This window comes from Mercurialis annua, linkage group LG2 (genome assembly GCF_937616625.2).
Source record: "Mercurialis annua linkage group LG2, ddMerAnnu1.2, whole genome shotgun sequence".
NCBI classification, from domain to species: domain Eukaryota; kingdom Viridiplantae; phylum Streptophyta; class Magnoliopsida; order Malpighiales; family Euphorbiaceae; genus Mercurialis; species Mercurialis annua.
The window spans coordinates 54,126,109-54,151,519 of record NC_065571.1 but is presented as its reverse complement, the minus strand read 5'-3'; the positions used below and the strand labels follow the sequence as shown (position 1 = coordinate 54,151,519).

At 33.8% G+C, this 25,411-nt stretch overlaps 6 protein-coding genes across 10 annotated transcripts; 2 read left to right on the top strand and 4 right to left on the bottom strand.

Moving 5' to 3' along the window:
• Positions 1-5,229: 5,229 nt before the first annotated feature.
• Positions 5,230-6,406, top strand: LOC126667623 (cytidine deaminase 1-like). The gene has a single exon (XM_050360630.2). The coding sequence runs from the start codon at positions 5,346-5,348 to the stop codon at positions 6,252-6,254; it is 909 nt and encodes a 302-aa protein (XP_050216587.1). The 5' UTR covers positions 5,230-5,345; the 3' UTR covers positions 6,255-6,406.
• A 1,774-nt stretch (positions 6,407-8,180) lies between these two features.
• On the bottom strand, positions 8,181-10,234 carry LOC126667625 (uncharacterized protein At4g29660). Of its 4 annotated transcripts, none has more exons than XM_050360633.2 (3): positions 9,719-9,832; positions 9,397-9,536; positions 8,181-8,865 (listed from the first exon to the last, which is right to left on the bottom strand). In XM_050360633.2, exon 3 carries the CDS (start codon positions 8,854-8,856, stop codon positions 8,239-8,241), a length of 618 nt encoding a protein of 205 aa, XP_050216590.2. In that variant the 5' UTR covers positions 8,857-8,865; positions 9,397-9,536; positions 9,719-9,832; the 3' UTR covers positions 8,181-8,238. The 4 variants fall into 4 exon arrangements, with proteins under 4 accessions (XP_050216590.2, XP_050216589.1, XP_055960465.1 ...); XM_050360632.2 differs by having other exon boundaries at positions 8,254-8,408; positions 9,730-10,233; XM_056104490.1 differs by having other exon boundaries at positions 8,741-8,828; positions 9,730-10,234.
• Positions 10,235-10,525: 291 nt separating this feature from the next.
• Positions 10,526-13,580, bottom strand: LOC126667622 (30S ribosomal protein S9, mitochondrial). Its single transcript, XM_050360629.2, has 4 exons — positions 13,027-13,580; positions 12,460-12,900; positions 11,001-11,081; positions 10,526-10,808 (listed from the first exon to the last, which is right to left on the bottom strand). The coding sequence occupies exons 1-4, from the start codon at positions 13,523-13,525 to the stop codon at positions 10,717-10,719; spliced, it is 1,113 nt and encodes a 370-aa protein (XP_050216586.1). The 5' UTR covers positions 13,526-13,580; the 3' UTR covers positions 10,526-10,716.
• A 1,124-nt stretch (positions 13,581-14,704) lies between these two features.
• LOC126668279 (lycopene epsilon cyclase, chloroplastic) lies at positions 14,705-18,870 on the bottom strand. Of its 2 annotated transcripts, XR_007638344.2 has the most exons (12): positions 18,450-18,870; positions 18,201-18,375; positions 17,933-18,068; positions 17,736-17,846; positions 17,546-17,648; positions 17,011-17,154; positions 16,820-16,927; positions 16,416-16,512; positions 16,211-16,333; positions 15,946-16,078; positions 15,488-15,616; positions 14,827-15,021 (listed from the first exon to the last, which is right to left on the bottom strand). XR_007638344.2 is itself a non-coding variant. In XM_050361483.2 (11 exons), the coding sequence occupies exons 1-11, from the start codon at positions 18,720-18,722 to the stop codon at positions 14,856-14,858; spliced, it is 1,569 nt and encodes a 522-aa protein (XP_050217440.1). In that variant the 5' UTR covers positions 18,723-18,870; the 3' UTR covers positions 14,705-14,855. The 2 variants fall into 2 exon arrangements, 1 of the variants encoding a protein (XP_050217440.1); XM_050361483.2 differs by lacking the exon at positions 15,488-15,616 and having other exon boundaries at positions 14,705-15,021.
• Positions 18,871-19,032: 162 nt separating this feature from the next.
• On the top strand, positions 19,033-21,480 carry LOC126668281 (telomere repeat-binding factor 4). The gene is made up of 6 exons (XM_050361484.2): positions 19,033-19,308; positions 19,409-19,653; positions 19,741-19,825; positions 20,259-20,342; positions 20,784-21,063; positions 21,140-21,480. The coding sequence occupies exons 1-6, from the start codon at positions 19,159-19,161 to the stop codon at positions 21,169-21,171; spliced, it is 876 nt and encodes a 291-aa protein (XP_050217441.1). The 5' UTR covers positions 19,033-19,158; the 3' UTR covers positions 21,172-21,480.
• A 1,317-nt stretch (positions 21,481-22,797) lies between these two features.
• On the bottom strand, positions 22,798-24,741 carry LOC126669780 (glycylpeptide N-tetradecanoyltransferase 1). The gene is made up of 2 exons (XM_050363335.2): positions 24,585-24,741; positions 22,798-24,419 (listed from the first exon to the last, which is right to left on the bottom strand). The coding sequence occupies exon 2, from the start codon at positions 24,360-24,362 to the stop codon at positions 23,046-23,048; it is 1,317 nt and encodes a 438-aa protein (XP_050219292.1). The 5' UTR covers positions 24,363-24,419; positions 24,585-24,741; the 3' UTR covers positions 22,798-23,045.
• Between the last annotated feature and the right edge of the window lie 670 nt (positions 24,742-25,411).

Sequence of the window (25,411 nt, the reverse complement as noted above, 5' to 3'; positions counted from 1 at the left end):
TGGATGATTCTACGGTTCTGATTAAGTCTAGGTTTGTGAATGCGTTATGGTTTTCGTGTCACTATATGCGTCCTTTTGTCATCCAGAAAAGCCCAATAAGATCCGGTCTCTGAGGACCTAGCCCATATAAATGGTTATGCATCCGCACATGATAAAAAATTTATTTAATATACCTAAAAAGAAGTTAGAATTTATTAAAGGCTAAACCCATCTAGAGACCCTTGTACTATATCATTTTTGTTCAAAAAGCCCTTGTACTATTTTTTTGTTCTTCAGGTCCCTGTACTTGACAAAATTCCGATTTTTAGGTCCTTTTGAGGGACTGGAGGAACAAAAAAATTGTAAGTAGAGGAACTGGAAAAAACTAAAAAAGGACCTGAAAATCTAAAATTATGTAAGTAGAGGGACCTGAATAATAAAAAAATAGTACAGGGGCTTTTTGAACAAAAATGATATAGTACAAGGGCCTCTAGATGGGTTTAGCCTTTATTAAATGTATTATTTATTTTTCTCCCACGTAATAAGATTTTTTTTAAAAAGAATACTATAAGAATTTAAGATGTGTATTCCCGGTTTTCATTTGAAATCGATAAAGTGCATTTTAAAAATTTACTTTTACAAATTATTAAAAAAAAATACTTTTACAAATAAATCTTTAAAATTTATTGTATAAAACATAGTAATGATATAGAATTATATGTGGCTGTTTCAATCTAATTGATATAATCATTTTTTAGTAAAATATATTGAAAGCCGACGAAAAATGGTAAAATCTCCACTATTTCATATTTACGCATAAAAAGTATTACGCATGAAGTTGCGCACTGAAAACTACGACTTTGAAAATAGATAAAAAAAAAACAATGTCACGAAAACAAAATACAATTTGAATTTTTCAAAAATCCAATCGTAAAAAAGCAAAAGAACTGTTGTAGCTTCTAACAATGAAAACATAGCCTTGATGAACTTAAAAACAGCCTTAATTAATATAATACAGTATTTCTTTGGAAGTTTCATTCTAGTTGCAGTTCTCCTTTTATTTAGTATTGTATCAAATAAAAATTGTTTGTTTTTTTTTAATATGTGATAAATTTTATATAATACCACCGTGGCGAAAATATCATGAGATAATAAAAATAAATGTTAATATTAAATGATGTGCATAAATGATGGATCTCGGAGAAGCGAGGGAGATTCGGCGAGTTTGTATTTTTGAGTACTGATTGTCTGGGATTCAGATGGCAGACCTACTAATGGGTTTGTAAATGGACTTGAGATAGTAATGCTAATAAAATAGTGAAAAGAGTCAGGAATCATATACCTCCTTGGGAGTGATCTTGTCATCCTTTTTATAGGGCACTGGACTATGTCTTTGTGTTAACATATTGGTTAAATTAAATGTCTAACTAATTAGTGCAATAAAGCTCATCAAATGTTCTATTTGTTGTAGTACACCTAAGCTTCCTCATCGAAGCAAAATTCAAATCATTGTTTTGTTTTCATTGAAGTGTCCATATATTTGCTCAAAAAAAAAATAGTGTCCATATTTAAATCTTGGATCACATGAAATAATTGTCATAGTAGACTGGTAGGTAAAGAAGTGGACAAACCAGCACCAAAACTGAGTGACAAAATAAATAGTATTCCTTTAATTATAAGACATTGTGAAAAGTAACATCAAATATTAATAAATAAACAAATATGCTTGCAAGCTTGCACCAACTACATTTAAAATTCCAAATCTATGTGAATCCAATTGTTAGCATCAATTTTCTTACGAGCATATATCCTTGTAATACAGTTGCATTGCATGTGGATAGCTTTTCTTTCTCCTACTGTGAATCATGCAAAATTAGCTTTAAATTTGCAAAAAAAAAAAGTTTGCTTTTAAGGCCTAATCAGTATTTTAAAAACGGAATCGGTGGATGAACTGGTTAAACCACTAATTTATGGTTCAACTGGTTCAATTGCCGGTTGGCAGATTCGATAAAATATTTAGGAAAGAAATGGCGATGGATATTAGGTTTTAGGCGACGGATTTGTCCATCGCTAATTCTTTTCATCCGGTTTGGAACGGTCCAGCCGATTCAATAACCAATTCAATGATAGGTTCATCGGGTTCAATCAGAATTCTGGTTTTCTATATCTTTTAACTGGATCTTGATTCGACCGGTCCGACCGTTCGGGTTGATTTTTAAAACACTAGGCTAACATCCTGACTTGCAAAAAATTCAAAAGTAGTTTAATTTGAGCATATGGATATGGTAGGTAAAAAGGAATTACGCAAAATAAAATAAAAAATATTGACTAGAAAGACGCAATATATAAAATTAATAGATTCACATACCAGCTGCATTCAACTCAAAATTTGAAACTATAATTTTATGAGTCCATTTCTATTTATATACTTTTGTATTTTAATATATATATATATATATATATATATATATATATATATATATATATATATATATATATATACATACATACATACATACATATATATATATATATATATGCAATTTTGATCCCACTTAATATTCAATAAATAAAATATTAAGTTGTACGCGTATCAGATAAACTAGTTCAATATAAAAAAATCTCTTAGGTTCTAATTCTATCACTCAAAAAATACAAATCTTTAAATTTTTTTATTTATGGCCTAACATTTAGGAACATCAATTTTAGATAAACTTTGATAAATATATTCAATTTTATCCAACAATATGTATCTATAGAAAACTATTTTTTTATTTATGACAAAATCTAACTTTTTTTGAAAATTAATGCTTATTATTGACAGAACTAAAAGATTTGATCACAAATAATAATAATTAGAAATTGTTATTGAAATTAAGTAGTTGATTATAATTAAAATATACTTATCAAAGTTAAGTTTAAAATTAGCATTTGAAAAGGCTAGACTATAAATAAGAAAAGTCAAAAAAATGTTTTTAAGCAACTATGCCTATCTTATAATTTGTACATTTAAAATATTATGATCATTTGTGAGTTATTTTCCCTTTTTTCATTTATATATATTTAGGATCATATAGTCTTTCAAAATTATTGAACGTTATGGATGGCATGGAACAATTGTCTAATGATAACGGAAAGACAATGGTATTCAATTATATATTCATTGTCTGAACTTGACAATTATATGGCAGTTCTTGATTAATAAAATAATAAATTAAAATTATATGGTTATGATACACTTGTTTGTTAGCTTCTTATTCACATGCTAGAAATTGACCACACCTTATATTTTTGATTTAATTAGTCTAATTGTCTATGTCCATATAATAGTATTTTAAAACTAATGGTAATTTCCATTTTCGGGCAATGTACTTGGAATTATATATTGTTTAATGGCAAATTTTATGCTTTCACTCAACAAATCCTTTTGTCCTTTTATTCCAACTTTGCATGCATTATACATTAATCTCCAATTTCCTGGATATAGTAATAATCAGACTTAAATGACAATTTGACTCTTTAACTTGTAAATAATAGTTCTCAAAAAAAAAAACTTGTAAATAATAAAATATATAAATTAATATTATTGATAAATTAGTCACGAACTTGTTGATTTTAAGAATTAATCCCATTTTAACAATTTGCCCCTTCAACTTGTAAGTTAAATTTTCCTTAAATTGGCATTTTACCATCAAAAAAAAAACTTGTAAATTAATTGCTCATAGTTAATAAATTCGTGACCAATTTGCCCACAAAATTAATTTATGTATTAATTGCTCTTTGTTTACAAGTTGAGGGGGTAAATTGCTCTTTAAGTCATAATAATTAATAGTCTGAAGATATTTAATCAACAATTAGATGGTATTTAATAAAACTAAAATCAACTATCAATTTTTAATAGCTGAACTTCGAAATGTTATTTTTATTTAAGATTAGTTTTAATAAAATATCAAACATTTGCTGCTTTTGCCAGTTATAGACAAATCCTTTCAAATTGGCTAGTTTAGCGTATTTTATGATATTTAAAATCTTTTATAGCCATTCGTGAACCAGATCAATTTTTTTGCCCATTTTAAAATAAAACTCATCTCAAACTTTTAGCTCTGATACACGAATAGCTAAAAAGATTTTAAATATCTGAAAATAGGCTAAAATAACCGATTATTTAAAAATTTGGTTGTAACTGAAAAAAGACGCAAACATTTGTTATTTTATTGGAATTAATTTTATTTAATAATTTTAATTGTTGAAAATATCATATTTTATTAAATATATTTAAATTTTAAATTTACTATCAATATAAATATATGTATATTAAATTATAATTATAGTAATATTTATATAAAAATTACGGTCTATATAAATATGTTAATGAATAAAATTGTCAATGACTATAATAAAGGGACATATTTTTATTAATAATTTTATAACTTTAATTGATATTTTTCAATAAATTAAAACTCTAAATTATTTTTATAAAAAGTTAAAAATTTATATCTTTAATGAAATTTTTAATTTTTAAATTAATAATATATCTTTAAATGATTATTAGCTTAATTAAATAAAAGAAATAAAAATCTAGTATGTATACGAGTATTTGATAAAAATAAATAAGTAAATAGAATTATCAAACTATATTTTATAGTCTGTTGCAATATTTTTTCAAACATAAAATATTAAATAAATTATTTATAAAACACACATATTATATCGTACCATATCACGTCAATGCAACATATTATGTAATTCTTTAAATAGCCTTCTTAATTCTTCAAACGTCAATACGGTATATTATGTAATTCTTCAAATAGTCGTTTTAATCCCTCAATAAAATAATTATCCTTTTCATTCAAAAAAATTAATTTAGTAATTATATAGAGCAAATTACTCTAAAACCCATCATATTTGTCATAATTTACAGTTTGGTATCCCTTATTTAAAAATCAAACATTTGATATTTCAATTTTGATTTTATAAACTATAAGGCCCTTTTGTTTGTTCCGTTAATAATTTGAAATTTATTTTCAAACGATTTGATATCTCAGTTTCAATTATATAAACGATTTGATAACTCAGTTTTAATTATATACATGATCTGGTATCTCAATTTTTATTATATAAATTATTTGGTACCTCAGTTTCAATTACGTAAACGATTTGATAAAGAGAGTAAAAATAAAATAAATAATTGATTTATCATTATATTGGAGGTAGCAAAATTCATAGATGAATTCTCCTATAAATAATCACCCTCACTCTGCTTCCTTTCCCCCCCTTCACCTTCTTCATCCTCCTCACTTCCCGGAAAAACTCTGTCTCTCTCTCTCTCTCACCCAATTGCAGAAAAGCAAACCCATTTCAACAAAATGGACCCACCCAGATTCGTAATCGAACCATCCGAGGCCGAATCATTGGCACAAAAATCAGGCCTCACAATCACCCAGCTCCTCCCCACCCTCGTAAAATCCGCCCAATCATTAGCCCGTCCACCCATATCCAACTACTACGTGGGCGCCGTCGCGCTCGGATCATCGGGTCGGATCTTCTTCGGAGCCAACCTCGAATTTCCGGGTCTCCCTCTCCATCACTCAGTCCACGCCGAACAATTCCTCATCACTAATCTCAGCATCAATAACGAACCCAATCCCAAATACGTCGCCGTTTCCGCCGCCCCTTGCGGCCACTGCCGCCAATTCTTCCAAGAAATCCGCGGCGCACCGGATATTCAGATCCTCATCACCGGCGATAGCAACAGTAATAACAGTCCTAACGGAGAAATTAAAACGTTTGAAACTCTGTCTAATCTCCTCCCGGACAGATTTGGGCCGTTCGATCTCTTAGATAAGACTGTTCCGTTGCTTTTAGAACCACGTTATAATAACTTGTCGCTAATAATCCGCAACGGTGGGATTAAAATTAATTCTACTAATTCAATTTCCGATGAATTAAAATTAGAAGCATTGGAGGCTGCTAATCTGTCTCATGCACCGTACAGTAAATGCCCATCTGGAGTGGCATTGATGGATAGTGAGGGAAAGGTTTATAAAGGGTCGTATATGGAATCCGCCGCTTATAATCCGAGTTTAGGGCCGGTTCAGGCGGCGATCGTGGCCTATATGGTGGGCGGCGGCGGCGGATATGAGAGGATTGTGGCGGCCGTGTTGGTAGAAAAGGAAGAGGCTGCGGTGAGACAGGAGCTGACTGCGAGGTTGGTTTTGCAAGTGATTTCTCCCAACTGTGAGTTTAAGGTGTTTCATTGCAATTCGAAGTCTTGATTTGAGTTATTATTATTTGGAAATGTGTATTCATAATTTAATTGATCATTTAAATAAAAGAAAGTATGCTTAATTAGCATGCAAATTGTACACACATTTGTCTTTTACGTTAATAAATTAAACAACACTTGGCTTTTGGCCTTTCTTCTTGATTTGTTGTTTTGTTGTAGAGAAGATGTGATTAGTATTATTGTATTATCACTAATTTATGGAAATCTTAAATTTAAATGTATACACAGTTAATTAATAATTAAATTATTTGTTTATATGACCCGAAACCGAACTAAATAGCTGAATTTATTTCGATTCGACTAATTGGTTTTGATTCAATTTCGAAAGTTATGTTGATTCAATCCATATAGATATATAGAAAAGAGTTTTATCACTTTTATCGCTCTCATGATCGTTAACTCAATGCTGATTTCGTGCTTGAGTTAGAGAGTATCTCACTCTCCATCAAGTCGAGTAATTCGCTATCAAATCTCTTTTCGCCACCTATCTCATAGCATGCTCCTTGTTTCTACGGTCGGTTCCTTTAAGAAGAGCCTTTACTTTAAGCACGCTCATTAAAATGAGCTACCTTTTAATGTGCAACTCACATGGCAATTTAGTCTTTAATGAATAAAAAAAAGTGAGAATTTGAACAATTAACATTCTTTCTTCGATTCCAACATCTCGCCATGTAATATCACCTAATTTTTTTTATGGCATTACCTTATAACATATGGTATGATTAAATGAGGAATGGAACCATAGCCTTTATAAGTGCTAATACTATTACAAGAAAGTGGCTGCGGGCATGTGGCATTTCGTATGTTGTCGAGTCTTATGACAAAAAGTAAAAGTTGTGGTTTTGATCAGCTCCAGCAGCCGCTAAAGAAAATGCACTTCCACTAAATGATTAGGTCTAATCACTGAAAACCCCCTCACCTTTAGACTTTTTTTCAATTCCACCCCGACGTTGAAAAATCGTCAATTTTACCCACTTTTGAATTTTCCGTTTTCAATTGTACCCCAATTTTTTAATTTTTGTTAATTTTTTTACTTAAATGATGAAATCATTCAATTAACTAAGTCTAAAGATGAAATTAAATTCTTTTTTCTTCAAAAAAGTACAAATAAGTCCTTTATTATTAAAAACTAACTAAAAACCATAATCAAATTAACACTATTTTAAATTCTTAATTAATTTAACTAAATTTAAATAAATTTTAAAAACATACAATTAATATATGCTAGACATGGAGGGTGTTTTTAAATTTTTTTTCAAGTAAAAAAGACGTTAATTTAATATTTCAGGGTACAATTGAAACACAAAAATGCAAAATAGGGTAAAATTGACAAATTTTCAACGTCAGGGTATAATTGAAAAGGGGCTAAAAGGTCGGGGTTTTTTAAGACATTAGGCCAAATGATTATATACAATAAAAAAGAATTAAAGTGAGAGAAGACATTATTTTGCAGAGATGGCTGAAATAATTTACGTTACTTAAACGTAAGGAAACTATCGAATGACTCATTATGCATGATTTAGAGACTGATCAAAATAATTAGACTACCCATCTCAGACGAAACACCAACAAAGACTTTTGTCATTCCGTATATTAGTCTATCATTTGAGCTCCTGCAGTCTACATCAACGTAATTTTCAAGGTTCAACACTTGAAAAGAAGGGGATGTATGAAGAATTATTTAATTAGTCCTATGTTTCAACATTTCTATTTCCGGAAACGCTTCTAAATCTCGAAACGCTTCTACATAGGATTATAGCGATGCTTAAATATGAATAACATGAAGGTGGCTTGCATAATAATAGCACAAAAGCCTTAACGAGATCAGTAGAAACAGTATCAAAGGGCAACAATGCTAGCTAACAAGAAGAAAAATGTTTATGCAATCGCGAAAGCAAGTTTTCAAGCAAAAAGATGGGCAGTAAACAACAAATCCATTATGGAAACATTATTTCACAATTTTTTTGTTTTTACTAAACACGGGTAGGTGCAGAAAAAGAAGAAGACGCGGCATTCTTGAGATGCACAACGCCTGTATTATTTCTACTGCGCAATACACCAACCGAACCAAACCCTTCATCTTCAATGAGCACCAAATCATCAGTATTCCTAAACGCCCCATGAACTACAACCACCATCACCCCTATAAAGAGGGAAATGATAATGTTGTCACTTACATTTGTAAGCAAAAGCAACATAATAGTAACCATCAACAAGAATGTCATCACAGCATTATCAGACATAACCATGTCATAAATCACCAACGGATCATCACGTAGAAAATACAGAAACAACCAAGCCGCCATCATAATTATGAAGACTATTAACGAAATGGGGTACCAAAGCAGGCTGAGGAAAAGGATTAATAGTATGACGATAACATAGTTGTAACGAAAATATGCAGCATTTGTCGTGATCCTTTGAAAAATTTCGTTGAATGTCGGAGGAAGTTCGAAAGATTGCAGTCTCAACATTTCCCTCCATGGTTTGATTGTACCAAGGTTGGATTCAATCTTTTCTCTCGCGTTTAAAATGACACGTAGATTTGGTGACGGGAGTGATTCTGCAGGTATTGTTCCATATGTTGTCATTTCTTTGATCTAGACACAAAAAGAGGAGGGAGGAGATTCTCAAGAAATTCAAACCGATAATGGGGGAGAAAAAATAGACGACATAACTGTTTTCTAAGGTCAAGAGAGAAGCATGTGAAATGTAATTAACCTACACAATTCATTGACCTGTAGTCCTAATGGTTCATATTTGTAGGAACAAGATTTTAGATCTGGTCTATTTGGGGCATGCACACAGCACACATAATCAATAGATTCTGTTACAGGTTCTAAAGAGAGCATGTATGATGCCTAAAATAAAGGGTTCAAACACCAAATTTATCAAACTAATGCCTCAATCTCAAAGATCTCAACATCTATCTCCATTATACAAATTCTGTGATACACCATGACCATGGCATCCGAAACCCAATACACAGTCACGCAAGGGAAATTTCTTTTAAAACCGGGTTTTGATCAACCATAAAAACATCATCATCATCTTCATCACAAAAACAAGACTTATTCTAGTACTTTTTTTTCAAGCAACAGTTAATAATTGTTTGTGAAATTCTATCAAACCTGTAGCAAGTAAAGTAAGATGTCTGTTCCGATTTTGATTATCTGGGAACCTCTCCTCGAAGAATCTTCCACGGACCTGAATAGAACTTTGGCTTCATTAGAGGCACCATTTCACCAGGATGATCTTCCCAGTATTTCTCCTGCTCAATACCACAAACAGAATTCTTCAATCAGAATTACAATAATTTCATCGCCTTATAGACCATCAAACTTTACAATTATCCAGCTACTACAACAATTACAGCAAAATCTGAACTAGCTAATTCAATTACAATGAAATCAATTTCATAAAATATAAAAAATGTTAAGGAATTAGAATAACCAGTGATTTACTTTGTGGAGCTGCTCAGTAATGGCGGAGGCGATGACGCCGGTGTAAAAAGCGGCAACATAAATAGTGACGAGAGGAGTAAAAGATTTAGGTCTTCTATACGGTTCAATCATATCCCAAAGAAGCGTTCTCTCCCACTTTGTATACACATAATCTGCATATTTCCTCCATAGATAGCTCGCCATTTTTTGAACTCAAACTACTCCCTTTGCTAATTTTTCTCGATCTCCAGCTGCTAATTGAGCACTCAAAATCTACAACGGTATCTTTCACATTGGTTTCTAGGGTTGGGTAAAGTAGAGAGAAATGAAAATAAAAATTGAATTAGATTGGAGTAATTATGACCTGAATTACAAGATGATTGATCAAGGGTTGAGTCGCAGTAGTAGCACAAAAGAAGAAGACGTTGAAAACTAATTTGAGGGTAAAATGACGTCGTATAGCAAGTAGTTATTTTTAAGCGTTGCACTTTTAGATACAGGCAGTTAATATCGTTCAGGAACAAAGAGAAGGAGCAAAGGTCATCATGGTCCATAAACTTATGCCTTAGAATCACTTAACTCGTATAGTATTTAACAATTTTAATTAATTGGGAATAATAGTCTCTAATTTCACGTTAATTAATCCTAAATTGTAAAAGAATGCGTTCATGTCCTGTAACGTTTGGAGGCTATGTAGCATGGACGCTTCATCCAATCAACCTGTCTTGTTTACGAAACGTTTCGTACAGATGATATTTCAAACAGAATACAACTACAAATATATTGCACAAGGTACTCCTAGTACGAGAACAACAGATTATAAAAATAGCTCCAAGCTTCTAATTTATTGCCCAAAACGGATTTATCAATCAAGAAAAAGGGAAGAGTGTGCACAAGGGTATAACAGGTCAACTCTCTCCATGTCGAAATCTTCATAAGGTTAATTATCAACTACAAGCTACATTACAAAAGACATGTCAAGCTAATTGTATAAAATTGTAAACTTGATCAACGCTTGACCCATTGGAAGCTTTTCCTTGCCTTGGCTTTTCCTGGTTTCTTCCTTTCAACAGCGCGAGGATCCCTCGTCAAGAAACCAACTGGCAGCACAAAAAAGACAACAATCAATGCATTTCAATGTTATACTGCTTACACAAATAATAGCATGTAGAAACCAATTTCTTCACAACACTAATTTTCAGCCGCAGAAAAACTGCGGTACTGAATTTGAAACTATATAATTTAATAAAAGCAAAATGAAGGGTATGCTACTATGATTGATGAAGTTGTACCGTTTCTGAGGGGAGCACGTAAATCTGGTTCCCAATTTTGCATGGCCCTGCTGATTCCTAGCTGAATAGCTCCAACTTGACCTGTCATCATCAATTATTCTTTAAACCACCATGGGATAAGGTTATGTGAAAAAATATCAAAAATTAAGTTCAGTTTTGTGTGAGGATAACTATAAACTCTCCGGTCAACACATAAATTAAGTAAACTCATTCGGTAGTTAGCCCAAGCATGCTTGCAAGGTTGAATGGCAATCTCAGATATCTTCAAAGTATCATACTAAACCCAAATAACTTAAAAAATTGATATTATATAGTGAACAAAATACAAGGAAAACTAACATTGAAGGAAGCAGGAGACTTCACATGATGCTCTCAAAATCATCAGCATCTAAAAAGCAAAAGAATGGTCCTTTTATTGCAAATTCCAAATAAATGGTGCTCTTCTAAGACTGCTTTTCTTTTTTTTTGAGAATAACACATGTTTAAGCTAGCTTGAGCCTGCTTAGTCAACACATTACTACCAAATAGTATTTTGATAAAACAAAACATGTTTAAGTTGTCAAATTCTTAAGAACACACAGTGAGTCCAGCTCTGCGAACATGTAATCCCAAAAAATGGGTGACGGCTTATATTTATAGTAAGATCTCACATTCTAGATGTGCTATGTTAAGGATACCAGAAATATAAGTGTCTAAGAATCAACTGTAGTAGGAAAAACATATTTTTCTGCCCAAGGACTAAAAACTCAAACCAGCAATATGAAGCTCTAGTAATAATAAAAAAGATCTTTAGGCATGGATATTGTCAACGAACAAAAATTGACCAACCAGACTTACCAGCTCTTCCAAGTAATCAAAACACCGGAAAAAGCTAGAAGTGAGAATAGAGGGGAGAAGGGGATGGCCTTACGTGTATTCAAGAATGAAAGGAAAACTAATAAATTCGCGGAGACACTTGCTGTCAACCAAAACCTCTATTCAAATATCTGAATTTTCCCAAAAAGGAGCTTCAAATTCAAACAAACAAATAGTCTATGTACAAAGCATAACATATTATGCTTCAACGGCAATCAAATTACTCGAGAAGACAATACTACAAGCCATAGGAACTACACTTTGAGTGTGACAGCTAGATGCATAAGAGGATGAGCTTAATGAGAACAAGCAATACAAAGCATTAGCGGGAATGTATTTAAACTCTAATATCAAAGACACATAAATGCCGCTATAATCTTAGGCCAACAGCTGGGTTTTACTTTGTTCAGCAAGGGAATGTTACAAAAAGTATTTGCTAAGTCAGGAATGAAAAATAGTTCAGCAAATTACTATTTCATAAAACATAAAGAATGGTTACTATTTGGCAAGCTGAAGCATATTATGGCATGGGGTAATAGAATGTCAGCTAAAACACACATAGAAAGGTTAAGTTTACAAGAAGGATAGAAATGCTCAAACTCACCTGTAGTACCACCTCCTTGTACAGTGCACTTAATATCCCAAAGACCCAAGGTCTTAGTCTCAGAAAAAGGTCGTAATAGGGCAGCTCGATGATCAAGCATAGGAAAATAGACATCAAATTCTTTATCGTTAATTACAAATTTCCCATCACCAGGTTCAATCCAAACACGAGCAACACTACACTTCCTTCTTCCAGTACCATAAGCTCTTCCTTTGTCATCAACTTGTCTCACTCTAGCATTAGCAACTTCTTCCTGCTTCTGCCGCTCAATTTCCGCTCGAGTAGATTTTTTAGTGTTCTTCTCATAGCGTATGTCCTCAATTTCACTTAAAGAAGGCAGTCCCTCAACCCCCTCAAAATCCCTTAGAGCAATCAAACTGTCCAGCATAGCATCAGTAATTCCCGACGCTGCAATTAGGTCACCAAATGCACGATTCGGACCTAAAACAACACACACACACATTGGATCAAATTTAATCATAACAACATCTATGCACATTAAATGAAACACCTCCGATACAAATTAGCTACAACATATTATAATCTGATTTTATTAAAGAAAACTACCTTTAAGTATGGCAGTGAGCTGCTTCTCCTCTTCTTCAAGAGATTGCTCGTCGGATTTTTCATTCTCCAAATTCGCAGTACTAACAATTTCACTATTGGTATTATCAGTAGCAATCTGTCCAATGTCAAACCCAGTTTTTTTCTCACTCTCAGCTTCATCCAAGCTCCACATCTTATACGAATCCGAATTCAGCCACTCATTACCGCCACCGCCACCGCTCTTCTCCTCCGCTAACCATGACTCTTGTCCAACCCCTGGAGGATCAGCAATTCCGGACAGGCTGTCTACATTGGAATCTGAATTGAAAAACGAATCGAATTTTTCATCAGTGGAAAGCTTCCATAAATTGGAGTCGGAGTGTGAGTTGCTGCTGCTATTTCTGTTGTCGTTTTGATCGGAGGAAAAATGTCTGACGAGAAAATTGGATGATTGTGATTTGGAGGAGAGATTGTATAAGAGACGAAATTGAGAGGGTCTTGGAAGCAAACGTGAGATCATTGTTCAGACTGTGTAGAAGAACCGTGATTGATTTTCAGTAGGGTTTAAGAGTTGAGATTTTTTTGTTCTTCCTTCACTGGGCCTATGCAGCATAAATGGGCTTGTGTTTGTTGGAACGGGCTTAAATGAACCCACCAAAAAAAGTGTAAAGGCAAAATTGGTTTGGTTTCTCTTTTGTCATTTATCTGCTTTTCACTCACATTTTGTGTGAAAATTATCCAATACAACTTTGCGTCATGTTATTATATAAAAAGTTAGATACTAAAAAGAATAAGTAATAATAATTTTCTAAAATCTATTTTGTGTGGTATTGCTCATGATGCGTGGCCTTTGATTGAAGTCTTAGTTGGAAAGCAAAATTTCATCAATAGAGGATTGAATTTTGAGGACTGGGGATTGTGAGATTGCATTTTGTTCTCTAAGATGCTGGGTTCGGCATATGAAATACTTATTTTTCTTGTCAAACATGATTTGGAAATTTTTAGCTATGGAGCAACCGCTGTTTTTTCACATTTCATAACGAGTAATAATAGGAGGAGGATTAGGTCGGTTCGGTTAACTATCTAAAACTGACCAAACTGAGAATTGACCAGCTCAAAATTAAACCTGACCGATGTTACATGTTAACTGAAATTGAACTGCCAAAAAGCACAAATGAAATTTCAAAATCAAACTGAACAGAAAACTGAAAAAAATCGAAATATTGGTTGGGTCGGTTAAAACCAAGAAAACTATAAAAAACAACTATATAATTTTTTTTACAATCAAAAATTTGGCTATTCGGTTGGTTCGGTCAATTTTATTTAAAAAGTTAAATCAAAGCCGAACCAAATAACAAAAAATCAAGACTGAAGCCAAAACAATCTAACTTATAACCGAACCAAACCGGCCAAGTTTTCCTAATTGAGCATCTCAGCGGCAGGATTGAATACCCGGATCAAATCAGAGTTCACACCACCTGTCCTGATTCAATTTAACTTATCAGTGAACCAAACCGGCCAAAATTCATCAGTTCGGTCGGTTAGAATGCTTAGTCGGTCCTAAGTAATAAGTAAGCAACCACAATAAGACCACAATCAGCTGGTATTGGCAGAAAAATATTTGATGGATGCTGCATAAGTTTAGTGTTTTAACTTTAAGTTTCAAAAATTTAAACCAACTATTTACCAAAACATAAACTGTCATAAACTATTCATCTGCTTGTTGAGTGAGAAGTTCAAAATTAAGAAACATAATATACAAACAGAATGTGTATATACAACTACTTGCTAGAACTTAAGGCATTTGTGGGCTACGCGTGATTCTAGAATGCCAATAGAAAAGATGGGTCTTATAGTGTGAGATAAGTTCTTATCATAGTGGCTCCGGTTGGATCAGACATTAGATGCTTAACAAGGGACATTCTTAAATCATTTGGTGCAATAACAAACATATATAATGAAAATAATACTAGATCAGCTGATGACAGACTCGAACCGAGGAATCCCCGCCACATCCTGCGAAAAATCACATGCATCAGTTAAGTAGTCAAGAACATTAGTCCGAGATTTGACTCATAATGCAGTTGAAAAAATTAATAATCTTGCACATCCACAATGACATTCTATAGCATCTGCTGAAGAGATTAGGTGGGTGGTACAAAAGAAAGATTGTAATGGCATTCTGCAATTCCAAGTTTTTGGTATTATTGAGCTGAGTTTTCAGTTATACTCATGGCTTTAAGAAACAAAAATCTGCATTCTTTCATTGAGCTCAAAAATTAGATTATGCTACAACAGCCACTTAAAAGCAGTTTGGCTATTGGATTCAGGAAAAAAGGCTCATGCCCTGTCTGATATCATAGCTCGTAATGTCATTTTACATTGTTACCAGATGTAAATCATTGTCAATGGCTAATTTCCATTCTCAAAATAACCCTCAACTTGAACTCTTGGAAATATATGAAACTTTTTTGAATATTACCTTAATGATTAGAAGATGCCAGAGGAAGGTGTGTCATAAAACTTGGAAACACTAGTCAGGCAAACTAGAAGAGATTTATGTCAGAAGTTCCTTCATTGATACTTGCTTCACTGTCTCCTGGTTTTACCTCTAACCGCATGTATCCACATGTCTTTTTGTTAGGACTCACCTTACTGACTTTGCAAGATCCTAATGATAAATTTATGTTCTATTCTACCATATGCAAAGGACGTAAGATTTAATTTTCCAATATCCCCATATGTCACAGCATTTCCATAATAAACGTCTAAGCACATTTAAAATTTCTTTCCAGAATAAACGCACATTTGAAATTCAAAATCATCAACTAGGATATGGTGAAAGTTATGCATACAACTATATTATAACTACAGAAGACATAATTAATTAAATAAAGATAAATAAAAGAAAAAATAAGGTAAAAGGAGATTAGTAAATACCAGCAGGGTAAGCGGAAGAAGGTGCGGAAAAACGTCCTAATTCCCTCAATATCCAGTTGAATTATAAGCGCTAGTCCAAAGAGAAAGAATGCCCTTTGACGTTTCCTTTCTTGCGGCCAAAGAGTATTCCAAGCTGAGAAGAGGAATGAGTAAGACATAAGACAAATCTTCCATTATAAGTACTTTGATGCAAATGGAATCACTTTGCCACGATAAATAAATGATTGCATTACTACTTTTGATATTATGTCCCCAAATACCATACCTTGCATTGAGATTGCATTACTTCTACTGGTAAGCTTGCCCATAGCTTGGTGTTGTTTCAATATATTTGCAATTACAGAAGCATAATTAGGAGCTTCTGACAATGATCTGACTACAGAATATCCTGTTTGAAAAAGCAAGAAAGAAAGGTTCTATCAAATTTGAGTTTTCTCAATAAAGTAGAGCTTATGTCATCCTCTTTTTACCTGTGGCTGGATGCACCATGCTAGCTGCAGCACCAAATGCAAGGTTCTTCTGCTCGGTGTTAGGCAATGAACCACCAACTGGTATATAAGACCACTCCTGCATAAAATAATGGAAACCTTCTGTTATGCTCCCAAAGAAAAATATCATCAACAATATTTTTAATGCATGATAAATAATGTTAGTTAAGAAGCTAGTATCCACGAGCACTAAATGTGTAGTGCATGCCAAATAGTTAGTTGCTCGGGGTAGAGGTCCCATAGGCCAAATCTTCTTGCAGGCAGCAGGAACTTGAGGCATTTTGGCATTATGTACGATAAACAGTCATTTCATTTTTGCCCGAGATACAGCCCAATTTTGGTATAAATCAATAAACAAATATCACAGTTTTGGTTACAAAGATTACCTCTTCATAGGTTTTTAGTATGCGGATCCCCATTGTCTCTAACCTTGACATCAGTTTTCCCTTTAGCAAGTCAAAAGGCATAGCATGTTTCGAGGCCAAACAAGTTTCCTGCAGCATATTGTAACTCAATAAACAATGATTGTTATAAGTACAATTATATTCAATCGTATATAAATTCCAGTTCAACAGACCTCAAAGAAAACTCTTGTTGGTGACATGGGCATAGCATAAAGAAATGTTGGATATTCAGCTTCTAAACTGGAGACTTTATGTTTACTGTAGTCTCTGTAATCCATGAAGACCATCAGACTAGGATCATATGGAATGCTTTCCACCTGGCATTATAACAGAAATTGATGATGTCACAACAAGTCAACATTTCATCTCCATAACATTTGTTAAAATTCCTCCCTGTGAGGAGAAGAACACAAATATTATTTAATTTAACTGAACTGTGCATACTTTCTCTTCAAATCCGAAAGGGTAAAAAATTATATCATCATTCAATGTTCCTTTTTTTTTTACTCCCCCTGAAGGCAGAATCAGACAATGTGGTACAACCCTCAATACTCAATAGAGCTTTTGAAAAATATAACTAGAAAGGAAAATAACAAAAGGAGGGAAATTAAATTAAAAGCTCCAAATTATGCAGTGTTTGATTCAGGAGATGAGACAAATGACTGAAAAATTGTGTAGTCTCTAGGACATTGTTTATTCACATCATACCTCAACCTCCACACCATAAGCCGTTTGGACAGAAACACGCGGACCTCCCACTTCATATTGCAATAGCTTCCCTGAAGCTGCTCCAGACGCAACAGTAGCAAGCCTATGATCATAACTTAGAAAATTGACTCGGGGTATAAACTGGAAATAAAGGTCAATGAAACTACAATGACTTAAATATAACATTCACCTGCAAGAAACCACCATATCATGTTCACAAGCAACAAGCCTATGACCATGGGCTGCTTCTGTAATTCTTTCCACTTTTGAGCTAAGATATGAAACACCTGACTCGACACACCTAAAAGGAATTAATAAACATTATACATCTATAAAACTCCACATTTTAACACCAAATAAAATCAAGAATTTTCCAGCCACTCTTACCTCCTTAATAACTCTTCATGAAGCAAATGCCTACTAACTCGTCCATAAGCACGACCAATCAAAACAGGATCATCGTCATCAAGATATACTATAGTATCCCGCCATACATGCTCAATACATCCTTCAAGTCCGAGATCTTAACATACCATACACAATAAGCTGAATTTTACTATTGCCATTATTAACTTAACAAAATCTATTTACATGCACTAACAAAAACTAATATCATTCAAAACTAATCAATTGTATATAATATATTAATATGTACCTTTAAATTCATCTTCCCAAACACCATAATTATTAGTAAAAGGAAGATCAGGACCAATAAGACCAACATTTAATCCTAACTTAGCTGATTCTGCAGCAAGAGCTAAACCAGCTGGACCACAGCCAATCACTACCAAATCCAATACATCATCGTCTCCAGTAGGTATAGGCCTCAACTGCATAAATAGTGATATTAACATAAAAAAAAACAGTAAAAGTAACTATTGCAGTCAAAGGTAAAAGTAATAACCTTATCGGAAAGTTTCGACTGTTTATCCATGGATTTTTTTTGCTGCATTTGGACAAAAACAAGTTCAGAACCACCGGCTTTTATATAATCTTCCTCGTCAGCGAACTCTTCTTTAATAACTACACAACTATCACTGCTTGCTCTGACTTTATAGAAACAGCACCGTTTTCTTCTAAACGACACCGTGTTTCTCGTTCTTCTGACTGTTCTTCTCCTCGTCGGACAAGAAAACACCGCCATTGCAGCAAAGTTTCTAGCTCCTAAACACTCCATTTTTTTCAAGTTCTTTTCCTGATAAATGTATTTATTAAAATGAAAAAAATAGGTTTCAGATTCAGCTTCTGTAACACGCCATTGGCAAGTAAATGAAGATCATGTGTTATGCTCTGTATTGAAAACTGAGGGAGAAAAAATGTGTGATGTTTTTTGACTCTTTGGCTTGGAGATAGAAGGCCATGCTGAGGTGGACAACTGTCATCTAAAACATGCCACGTGGACTGTTAACATTGGTAAAGTATTTCAAATAAACATTTTCTAATCAAGAACGCTATAAGTCTCTTAAACGCCGCCGCATTAGAGATACCGTGTCATTTAGTACCATTTTTAATTCTAATTGGGAATTTTAGGGCTGACATTTACAACGGTTTCGTCTGTAATTAGGGATTCATAAAGAAGACGAAGAAGATAATCGAAGGAGAGGAGAAAAATAATGGGAAATCCAAAGCAAAAATGGACAGCCGAGGAAGAAGAAGCGTTAAGAGCCGGTATAGCCAAACACGGTACCGGTAAATGGAAAAATATACAAAAAGACCCTGAATTTAATCCCTACTTATTCTCCCGCTCCAATATCGATCTTAAGGTAATTTTTTTTTTCATTTTTATCTGTTTGATAATTTTATAATCATAGTTACTCATGGTGTGAATAAAAAAATATGAAAAAATTGGGTTTTTTTTTGTAGGATAAATGGAGGAATTTGAGTGTGAGTGCAGGTGGTCCAGGTCCCAGGGAAAAATCAAGAACACCAAAACCAAAATCTGATGGTCCTGTTAATGCTCTTGCTGTTGTTGTTTCTCCTAGTCCAGTCTCCAGTTTACAAGCTACTACTACTACTACAAGTGCTGATGTTTCTCCGGTTCGGGATGCTGATCCTATGGTTTTAGATGATTCCACTAAAAATAATGCTGACTCTAAAACTGCTCCCAAGTATGCACTTTTTCAGTTATTTTTTATTTCTTTGAGTTAATGATTACCATTTTTAGTATGAATTACAAAATTTAATTGATTTTCTAGGTACAATGCGATGATTTTTGAAGCGATTTCTGTTTTGAATAAACAACATGGAGCAGATACTTCGGCTATCGTTGGCTACATTGAGGTCTGAATCTTACTCTTGAAAGGGAGTTTCTTTTTGGCATTGTGTTCTTTTACTTCTGTATTATAGTGGGGCAATTTACCGTTAAGGCGGCTAGTATTTGAGCTTATGGAGAAAACAATGCATTATTCGGTATTCCTCTAGTATTTAGTAGTCGAAAAGTTACTATAAGATCTCTCATATATAAATGATTCTATATGGAAACTAAGAAGAGGGCATTCCAATTTTTGCTTAGGTCAAAAGCCAAAAGGTATTAACTTTTTGTTTCCCGTGTTTGGAATTTCAAATGGTGTCACCACAAATTCTTACCTTTAATTCTTTTGATGTCTCAGCGGTTCGTCTGCTTTTTTTACATTCTGTTACTCTGACTTGCTCTCTTTGTTATCCTATTTTGTTCCGCATTGACAAATTCGTTCTATTTTGATAATTTTCGCAGCAAAGACAAGTTGTGCCACAGAATTTTAGAAGGCAATTAAGCTCTAGGTTAAGAAGGTTGGTTGCGCAGGAAAAACTTGAGAAGGTAATGAATTTTTCCATTGTAATGGTGCTGCTACTTGATTCCATTTTTTTGGTGTGTAGGCTGCTTAATTTACGGCTTTTGTTTGAATTCCCATTGTTTGTTTTGCCTGTTTTTATTATAAAGAGTGTTAAAAAAATTGAAGATTAAAAAGCCCAGTAAACAATACCATCATGCATTGTGGTTAAGGAGCAGCAAGTAACAACAAATCCAGAAACTGCCGTCTTCCACGAACCCCTTTTGAAAAGATACACAAATAAATGGAAGGAAAAATGGTTATTTGTGGCATACAAACTAGTAGGATAGACTAGAATTTAAAAGCTACTTATAAAAAAGGCAAAAATCTCGTGTTACAATTTTGCATTTTCTTGAAATTCATGTTTTTGCACGAGACTATAATTGGGAAGATGTACTAAATGGTTTTTACCTTGAAATAATGTGCAGGTCCAAAACTGTTTTAAAATAAAGAATAGTCCCTCTTTGGATTTACAAACTCCTACTCCGAAACCAAAAGATATCCGGCCCAGGCCTTTGCAGAGCAGCAGTGTTATTAATTCTAGTGAGACATTGGACGAAGCAGCGGTGGCTGCTGCTTACAGGATAGCTGAAGCAGAAAACAAATCATTTGTGGCAGCGGAGGCAGTTAAGGAGGTGGAGAGGGTTTCAAAAATGGCTGAGGACACGGATTCAATACTACAACTAGCCAAAGACATATTCGAGAAATGTAAAGTTACAATACTGTCTAACTTGACGTTGTTTTTCCGCCTTGTACTGATATGGATTTTATGTTTTATCTACAGGTTCACAGGATGAGGTCGTGCTTATTGCTTAGCTTGAGATAGAATTACGTATTCATGAAATGAGAAAGCTGACCCCTTCTACTAGAACACATGTATATTCTTTCTTCTTTTCATAGTTTTCCCTGCATGAAGGTCATTAAAAGAGCTGTTTTGTAGTTATAGATGTCACGTAATTGTTGAATAGGGTTTGGTGATAGTTATTTTTACAAAGAAAATCATTGCTAGTAGGCATTGTGACCTTTTGTAGTTTAGCTTTTCTAATATCATTTTTTTAGGAGAAATTTTCTTTTTATTGTGGAAATATGATTTATGATGGCGAAAATAGGAATTGTAATGGCAAAGTGCATATTGTCCCATTTTGGCGTTGAGTTCCTCCACTTTATTTGTCAACATTGAGATCCTATACTTTTTATTTTATAGACATTAGGTCCCTTTGTCTGCAATAATTTTTTAGATGTTTCATACTTTTAACTTTATTAAATTAAAATCTATTCTCACACTTTTATTTCTGTTGAAATTAAATCTCTAAATATGTTCTTTTTCCATTTTGAATTGACACCGTTAATATTTTTTGTGATGGAGGGATTCAATGTCTATAAAATTAGAAGTGTAAGAATTTGATGTTGAAAAATAGAAATGGAGCGATCTCTGAAACAGGACAAGTGCAGGGACCCAATAAAGCATTTTTGCCAATTAATCTTTGTTTATAGAGTAAACGGAATGTTAATAAGCTAGATGCTCCAAAAAGGTAGAAAAAGAAGGTTGCTGCGTGAAATTATAACATTACCTATGATAACAGTGAGACTTATATTGAATTCCATTTTGATCAATTGGTTGCATCAATCTATTGTATATAAAGAATGCAATACATCTCCATTTAGAAAAAAGCTAGGTGTAGTAAAATATTCTATATTTTAGGAAACTGATCCAGTTCAGAGTTTTAACTTTTTATACTTATCAATCATTGAAGAAATTTTCTTATTCATTCCAATTAAGCATGGTGATAATCGCCAAACTTGAGTATGGTAGGGGCTGAGGAGATTTTTGAGTATCTACACAATCTAAATCATCAACGCGTTCCCAAGCACGTTGAAAATCCATTGCTGCACAAGTATCTACAGAACCTAAATCATCAATGGGTTCCCAAGCATGTTGAAAATTCATCTTCATGTCGCTCCGCAGACTGAAAATAATTAATATACTGAACTTGTATAAAATAATTAACCATTGTGCTTCCCTGAATGAGTTCTAAACAGAGAACAACTTTCGACAACGTATTTGCAAGACTTAACTTCTGGATCACTTCTGAGGAATTATACTATATGAAAACCTAAACGAATTCACTTGGCAGACAAGATAATCTCAGTTAAAAGACTTTCCAATTACAGCAAGGCAGTAGCATTTGCTGCCCATAAGGCTGTTAAACTGCAGTAAAAAGATGGTTTTTTTGCATCAATTCATAAAGGCGCTGACTGACGAAATGCATAAACGGAATACATATATCATCTTAGAAGTCTTGCACATGATCTAAGAGATTTTGAATCATTGTAAAACGACCACTAAACAACCATAAGCAAATAGAAATTAACACAAAAAAACTAACTGGATATATGATATCTCTAATCTCTATCAAAAGCAAATCAAAGTAAACACCACAGTTATGCAAGAAAAATGAGAGAACAAATCTCAGAAATCTAAAACAGCATTTCAGTTCTCAAAATTATTGTTTTTTTTTCAGATATCAATTTCAATGCTCAAAAACGTTCATAAATGTCTCCACCTGTTAAAAGACATACCATCTCAACTCAAATACACCAAAAACTCTTGTTTACTGCTGCCCTGGAAACCATAGAAAGAACTCATCAGCAAAAGAAGCCACAAGCATACGCCATCGGGAGCGAAACTACTACAAGAGCACAAGCCCGAGCTCTGATGGTGTTAAGGCACTTCGTATCCGATAGTTGTAAAGATAATAGTGCAGTTGGCCGTCACCCGGTCCGAATTTCAGCTCCTTCAAAAACGACTCATTCTGCATGAGATCTAATGCATTAAAGACATCAAAATCCTTTTGTTTGGCAACAATAAGTGCATCATTCATCAACTGAAGCAAGGGTGTCTTGGTGGAAACATTATAATATGAATAAGCAGCTTTCAAAGTTGAATAATTCTGGTTTCCAAGGATAGATGATGGAAGCGTGTAGAAGCTACAAAAATCGGTGATCTCGTGAGTTTCTGGACTCTCGACCAAGAAACTATCGACCACATCCTCAGTAGGAAGAAGCCAATGCTCCACATCATCCTCATCCAAATCTGGAGCAACAACAAACTGACTTAAATAGTTTCTAAGCAACCTTGTAACGGAAGGTACATCACGAAGCTCCATTTTTCTAAATCCAGGAGTAGCTGGCGAATCCGGCAACTTATAAAGTTTTATTGTTCGACTCATTGTCATTCTCGCTCCAAGCCTAGAGAATCCAACATCAATAAGCTTCTTCGGGTTCAAAGACCTATGCCAATACTGACAAGTTGTTATTGGTGTCGGAAGAACCACTCCAGCGGTATACGCAGCTTGCCAAATGTTCTCCAAATGAACCCTCCTCGTAACCTCCTTAATCATAACAGGAGCAAGTCTCTTCGACCTAAGTTTCTTATGAACACATAAGAAATTAATCTCAGCCATTTTCACAACTTCCTCACGCGCCCTAATCCTCGCAGGAACACCGGTTATAAAAGCAACAAGTTTCTTTGAGGTTTTAGCTCGAACACCAATATGCCAGCTTCGATAATACCCCGGAGGACGCAAAGCCCACCTAAGAAACTCCTTAGAGTAGTTAAACCTAAACATGTTCTCATCATCCTCAACATAGTTACTCTTCAAGAGATTATAAACCTCGTTGCAAGTCTCCTCGGAGTCAATGTCACAAATAGTCCATTCATACGGAGCAGGAAGATTATAAGGTTCTTGTTTCACTTCCGACAACGGGGTCGGCTGCTCGATAGGGCCTTCCGGCAAACTCGTGTCGCCGAGGTCTTTGAATTGGCCGACAGGTTGAGTTTCCCAAAATTTGTGTTTCTTGCTCTCAATATTAGATCCTTGAAACCTACGTACTATGCTTTCCAGTGAGCTATCATCAGCCACAGTTAATTTTTTCTCGGAATCTTGATCTGGGTTTTCCTTAGGAGACCCAGGTGGCGAATTAGTACTGTTATCGTTATCACCCATATCAAATTAATCAAACTTTTCAACAGCAGCGATTTGTAAGTAAATTATCTGAATCCCCTATGAATTTAAAGCAATCAAAACAAAAATTAATATATCAAATGAGCAACATAAATGAGTAGCAATTTAACTTTTTAGAAAAACTTAATTAAAAAAACGCTAAAATCTAAAAAAGGAATAGATCTACAAAACAAGAAAATTAAAAAGATGTAAGGATAGACTCACAGCTTGACCGGTGAATGTTCGCCGATGGTTTTGAGACGATTAGATAAGCTAACCCCAAAGAAAATCAGATCGTTAATATTATTTTATAGAGACATCTGAGGAGGATTTTAGAAGAAATTGTGTTGCTTTTGGAGGCTGAGAAGGGAACTGTTGTTTTTAGCGTGTAGGTAAGAGTTTCGGGCCTGCTGCTCTCGTTACTCTGGGTAATTTACATTATAGGTCCCTTGAGTTTTTCTTTATTTCCATAAGATGTGTCATGTTTGTCGTGTCTGTTAATTCTATCCTATCTACTGCTAATTAGAAAATTTAGAATAACGAATAATTAACTTTAGCCTCAATCAAATAATCAAAAAAAGAAAAGAAATTTAGCCTCAATAAACGATCAGAAAAAAGTAAAACTTTAGCCTCAATGCACTTGTAGCAAACTTGATTATAATGATATGTGGTACAAATTCTATTATATATATTAAATTTAAATTAATGTGATACTAAATAAAATATTAATATAACATACATATCTTTAATCTATAACTGTTTTATTTTTATGATATCTAATAACGTAGTGATAATATCTCGTATGGACGAAGTAACCTCGACAAAAAAAATATGGCTAAGTCAAGCAAATAACCAACATAGAGACTATTGGGGTTGTCGAACTACCAATCGAGAGGTTGTATCTCGAAATGTGACCATTCTTGACCCAGCCTGAAGACTAGTTGAACAGATTTAAAAATACCAAGTTACAAAGCTCTAAGAGCTATCTCGATTTATCAATAAACCGAACATGTTGATATACGACATTGAGCCTAATATACAATTACACTCCA

What these genes read in the sequence shown, in the direction of transcription:
- LOC126667623 (XM_050360630.2), top strand. Translation starts at nt 5,346, where the DNA reads ATGGACCCACCCAGATTCGTAATCGAACCATCCGAGGCCGAATCATTG.
- LOC126667625 (XM_050360633.2), bottom strand. Translation starts at nt 8,856, where the DNA reads ATGACAACATATGGAACAATACCTGCAGAATCACTCCCGTCACCAAAT.
- LOC126667622 (XM_050360629.2), bottom strand. Translation starts at nt 13,525, where the DNA reads ATGATCTCACGTTTGCTTCCAAGACCCTCTCAATTTCGTCTCTTATAC. An exon ending in GCTCACTGCCATACTTAAAG is followed by an intron (nt 12,901 to 13,026) that starts GTAGTTTTCTTT and finishes GTGTTGTTTTAG; the next exon opens with GTCCGAATCGTGCATTTGGT. An exon ending in ACGTGCTCCCCTCAGAAACG is followed by an intron (nt 10,809 to 11,000) that starts GTACAACTTCAT and finishes TTGTGCTGCCAG; the next exon opens with TTGGTTTCTTGACGAGGGAT.
- LOC126668279 (XM_050361483.2), bottom strand. Translation starts at nt 18,722, where the DNA reads ATGGAGTGTTTAGGAGCTAGAAACTTTGCTGCAATGGCGGTGTTTTCT. An exon ending in AGTCGAAACTTTCCGATAAG is followed by an intron (nt 18,376 to 18,449) that starts GTTATTACTTTT and finishes CTATTTATGCAG; the next exon opens with TTGAGGCCTATACCTACTGG. An exon ending in CTTATGGTGTGGAGGTTGAG is followed by an intron (nt 17,155 to 17,545) that starts GTATGATGTGAA and finishes TTATAATGCCAG; the next exon opens with GTGGAAAGCATTCCATATGA.
- LOC126668281 (XM_050361484.2), top strand. Translation starts at nt 19,159, where the DNA reads ATGGGAAATCCAAAGCAAAAATGGACAGCCGAGGAAGAAGAAGCGTTA. An exon ending in GACTCTAAAACTGCTCCCAA is followed by an intron (nt 19,654 to 19,740) that starts GTATGCACTTTT and finishes TTGATTTTCTAG; the next exon opens with GTACAATGCGATGATTTTTG. An exon ending in CAAAGACATATTCGAGAAAT is followed by an intron (nt 21,064 to 21,139) that starts GTAAAGTTACAA and finishes TTTTATCTACAG; the next exon opens with GTTCACAGGATGAGGTCGTG.
- LOC126669780 (XM_050363335.2), bottom strand. Translation starts at nt 24,362, where the DNA reads ATGGGTGATAACGATAACAGTACTAATTCGCCACCTGGGTCTCCTAAG.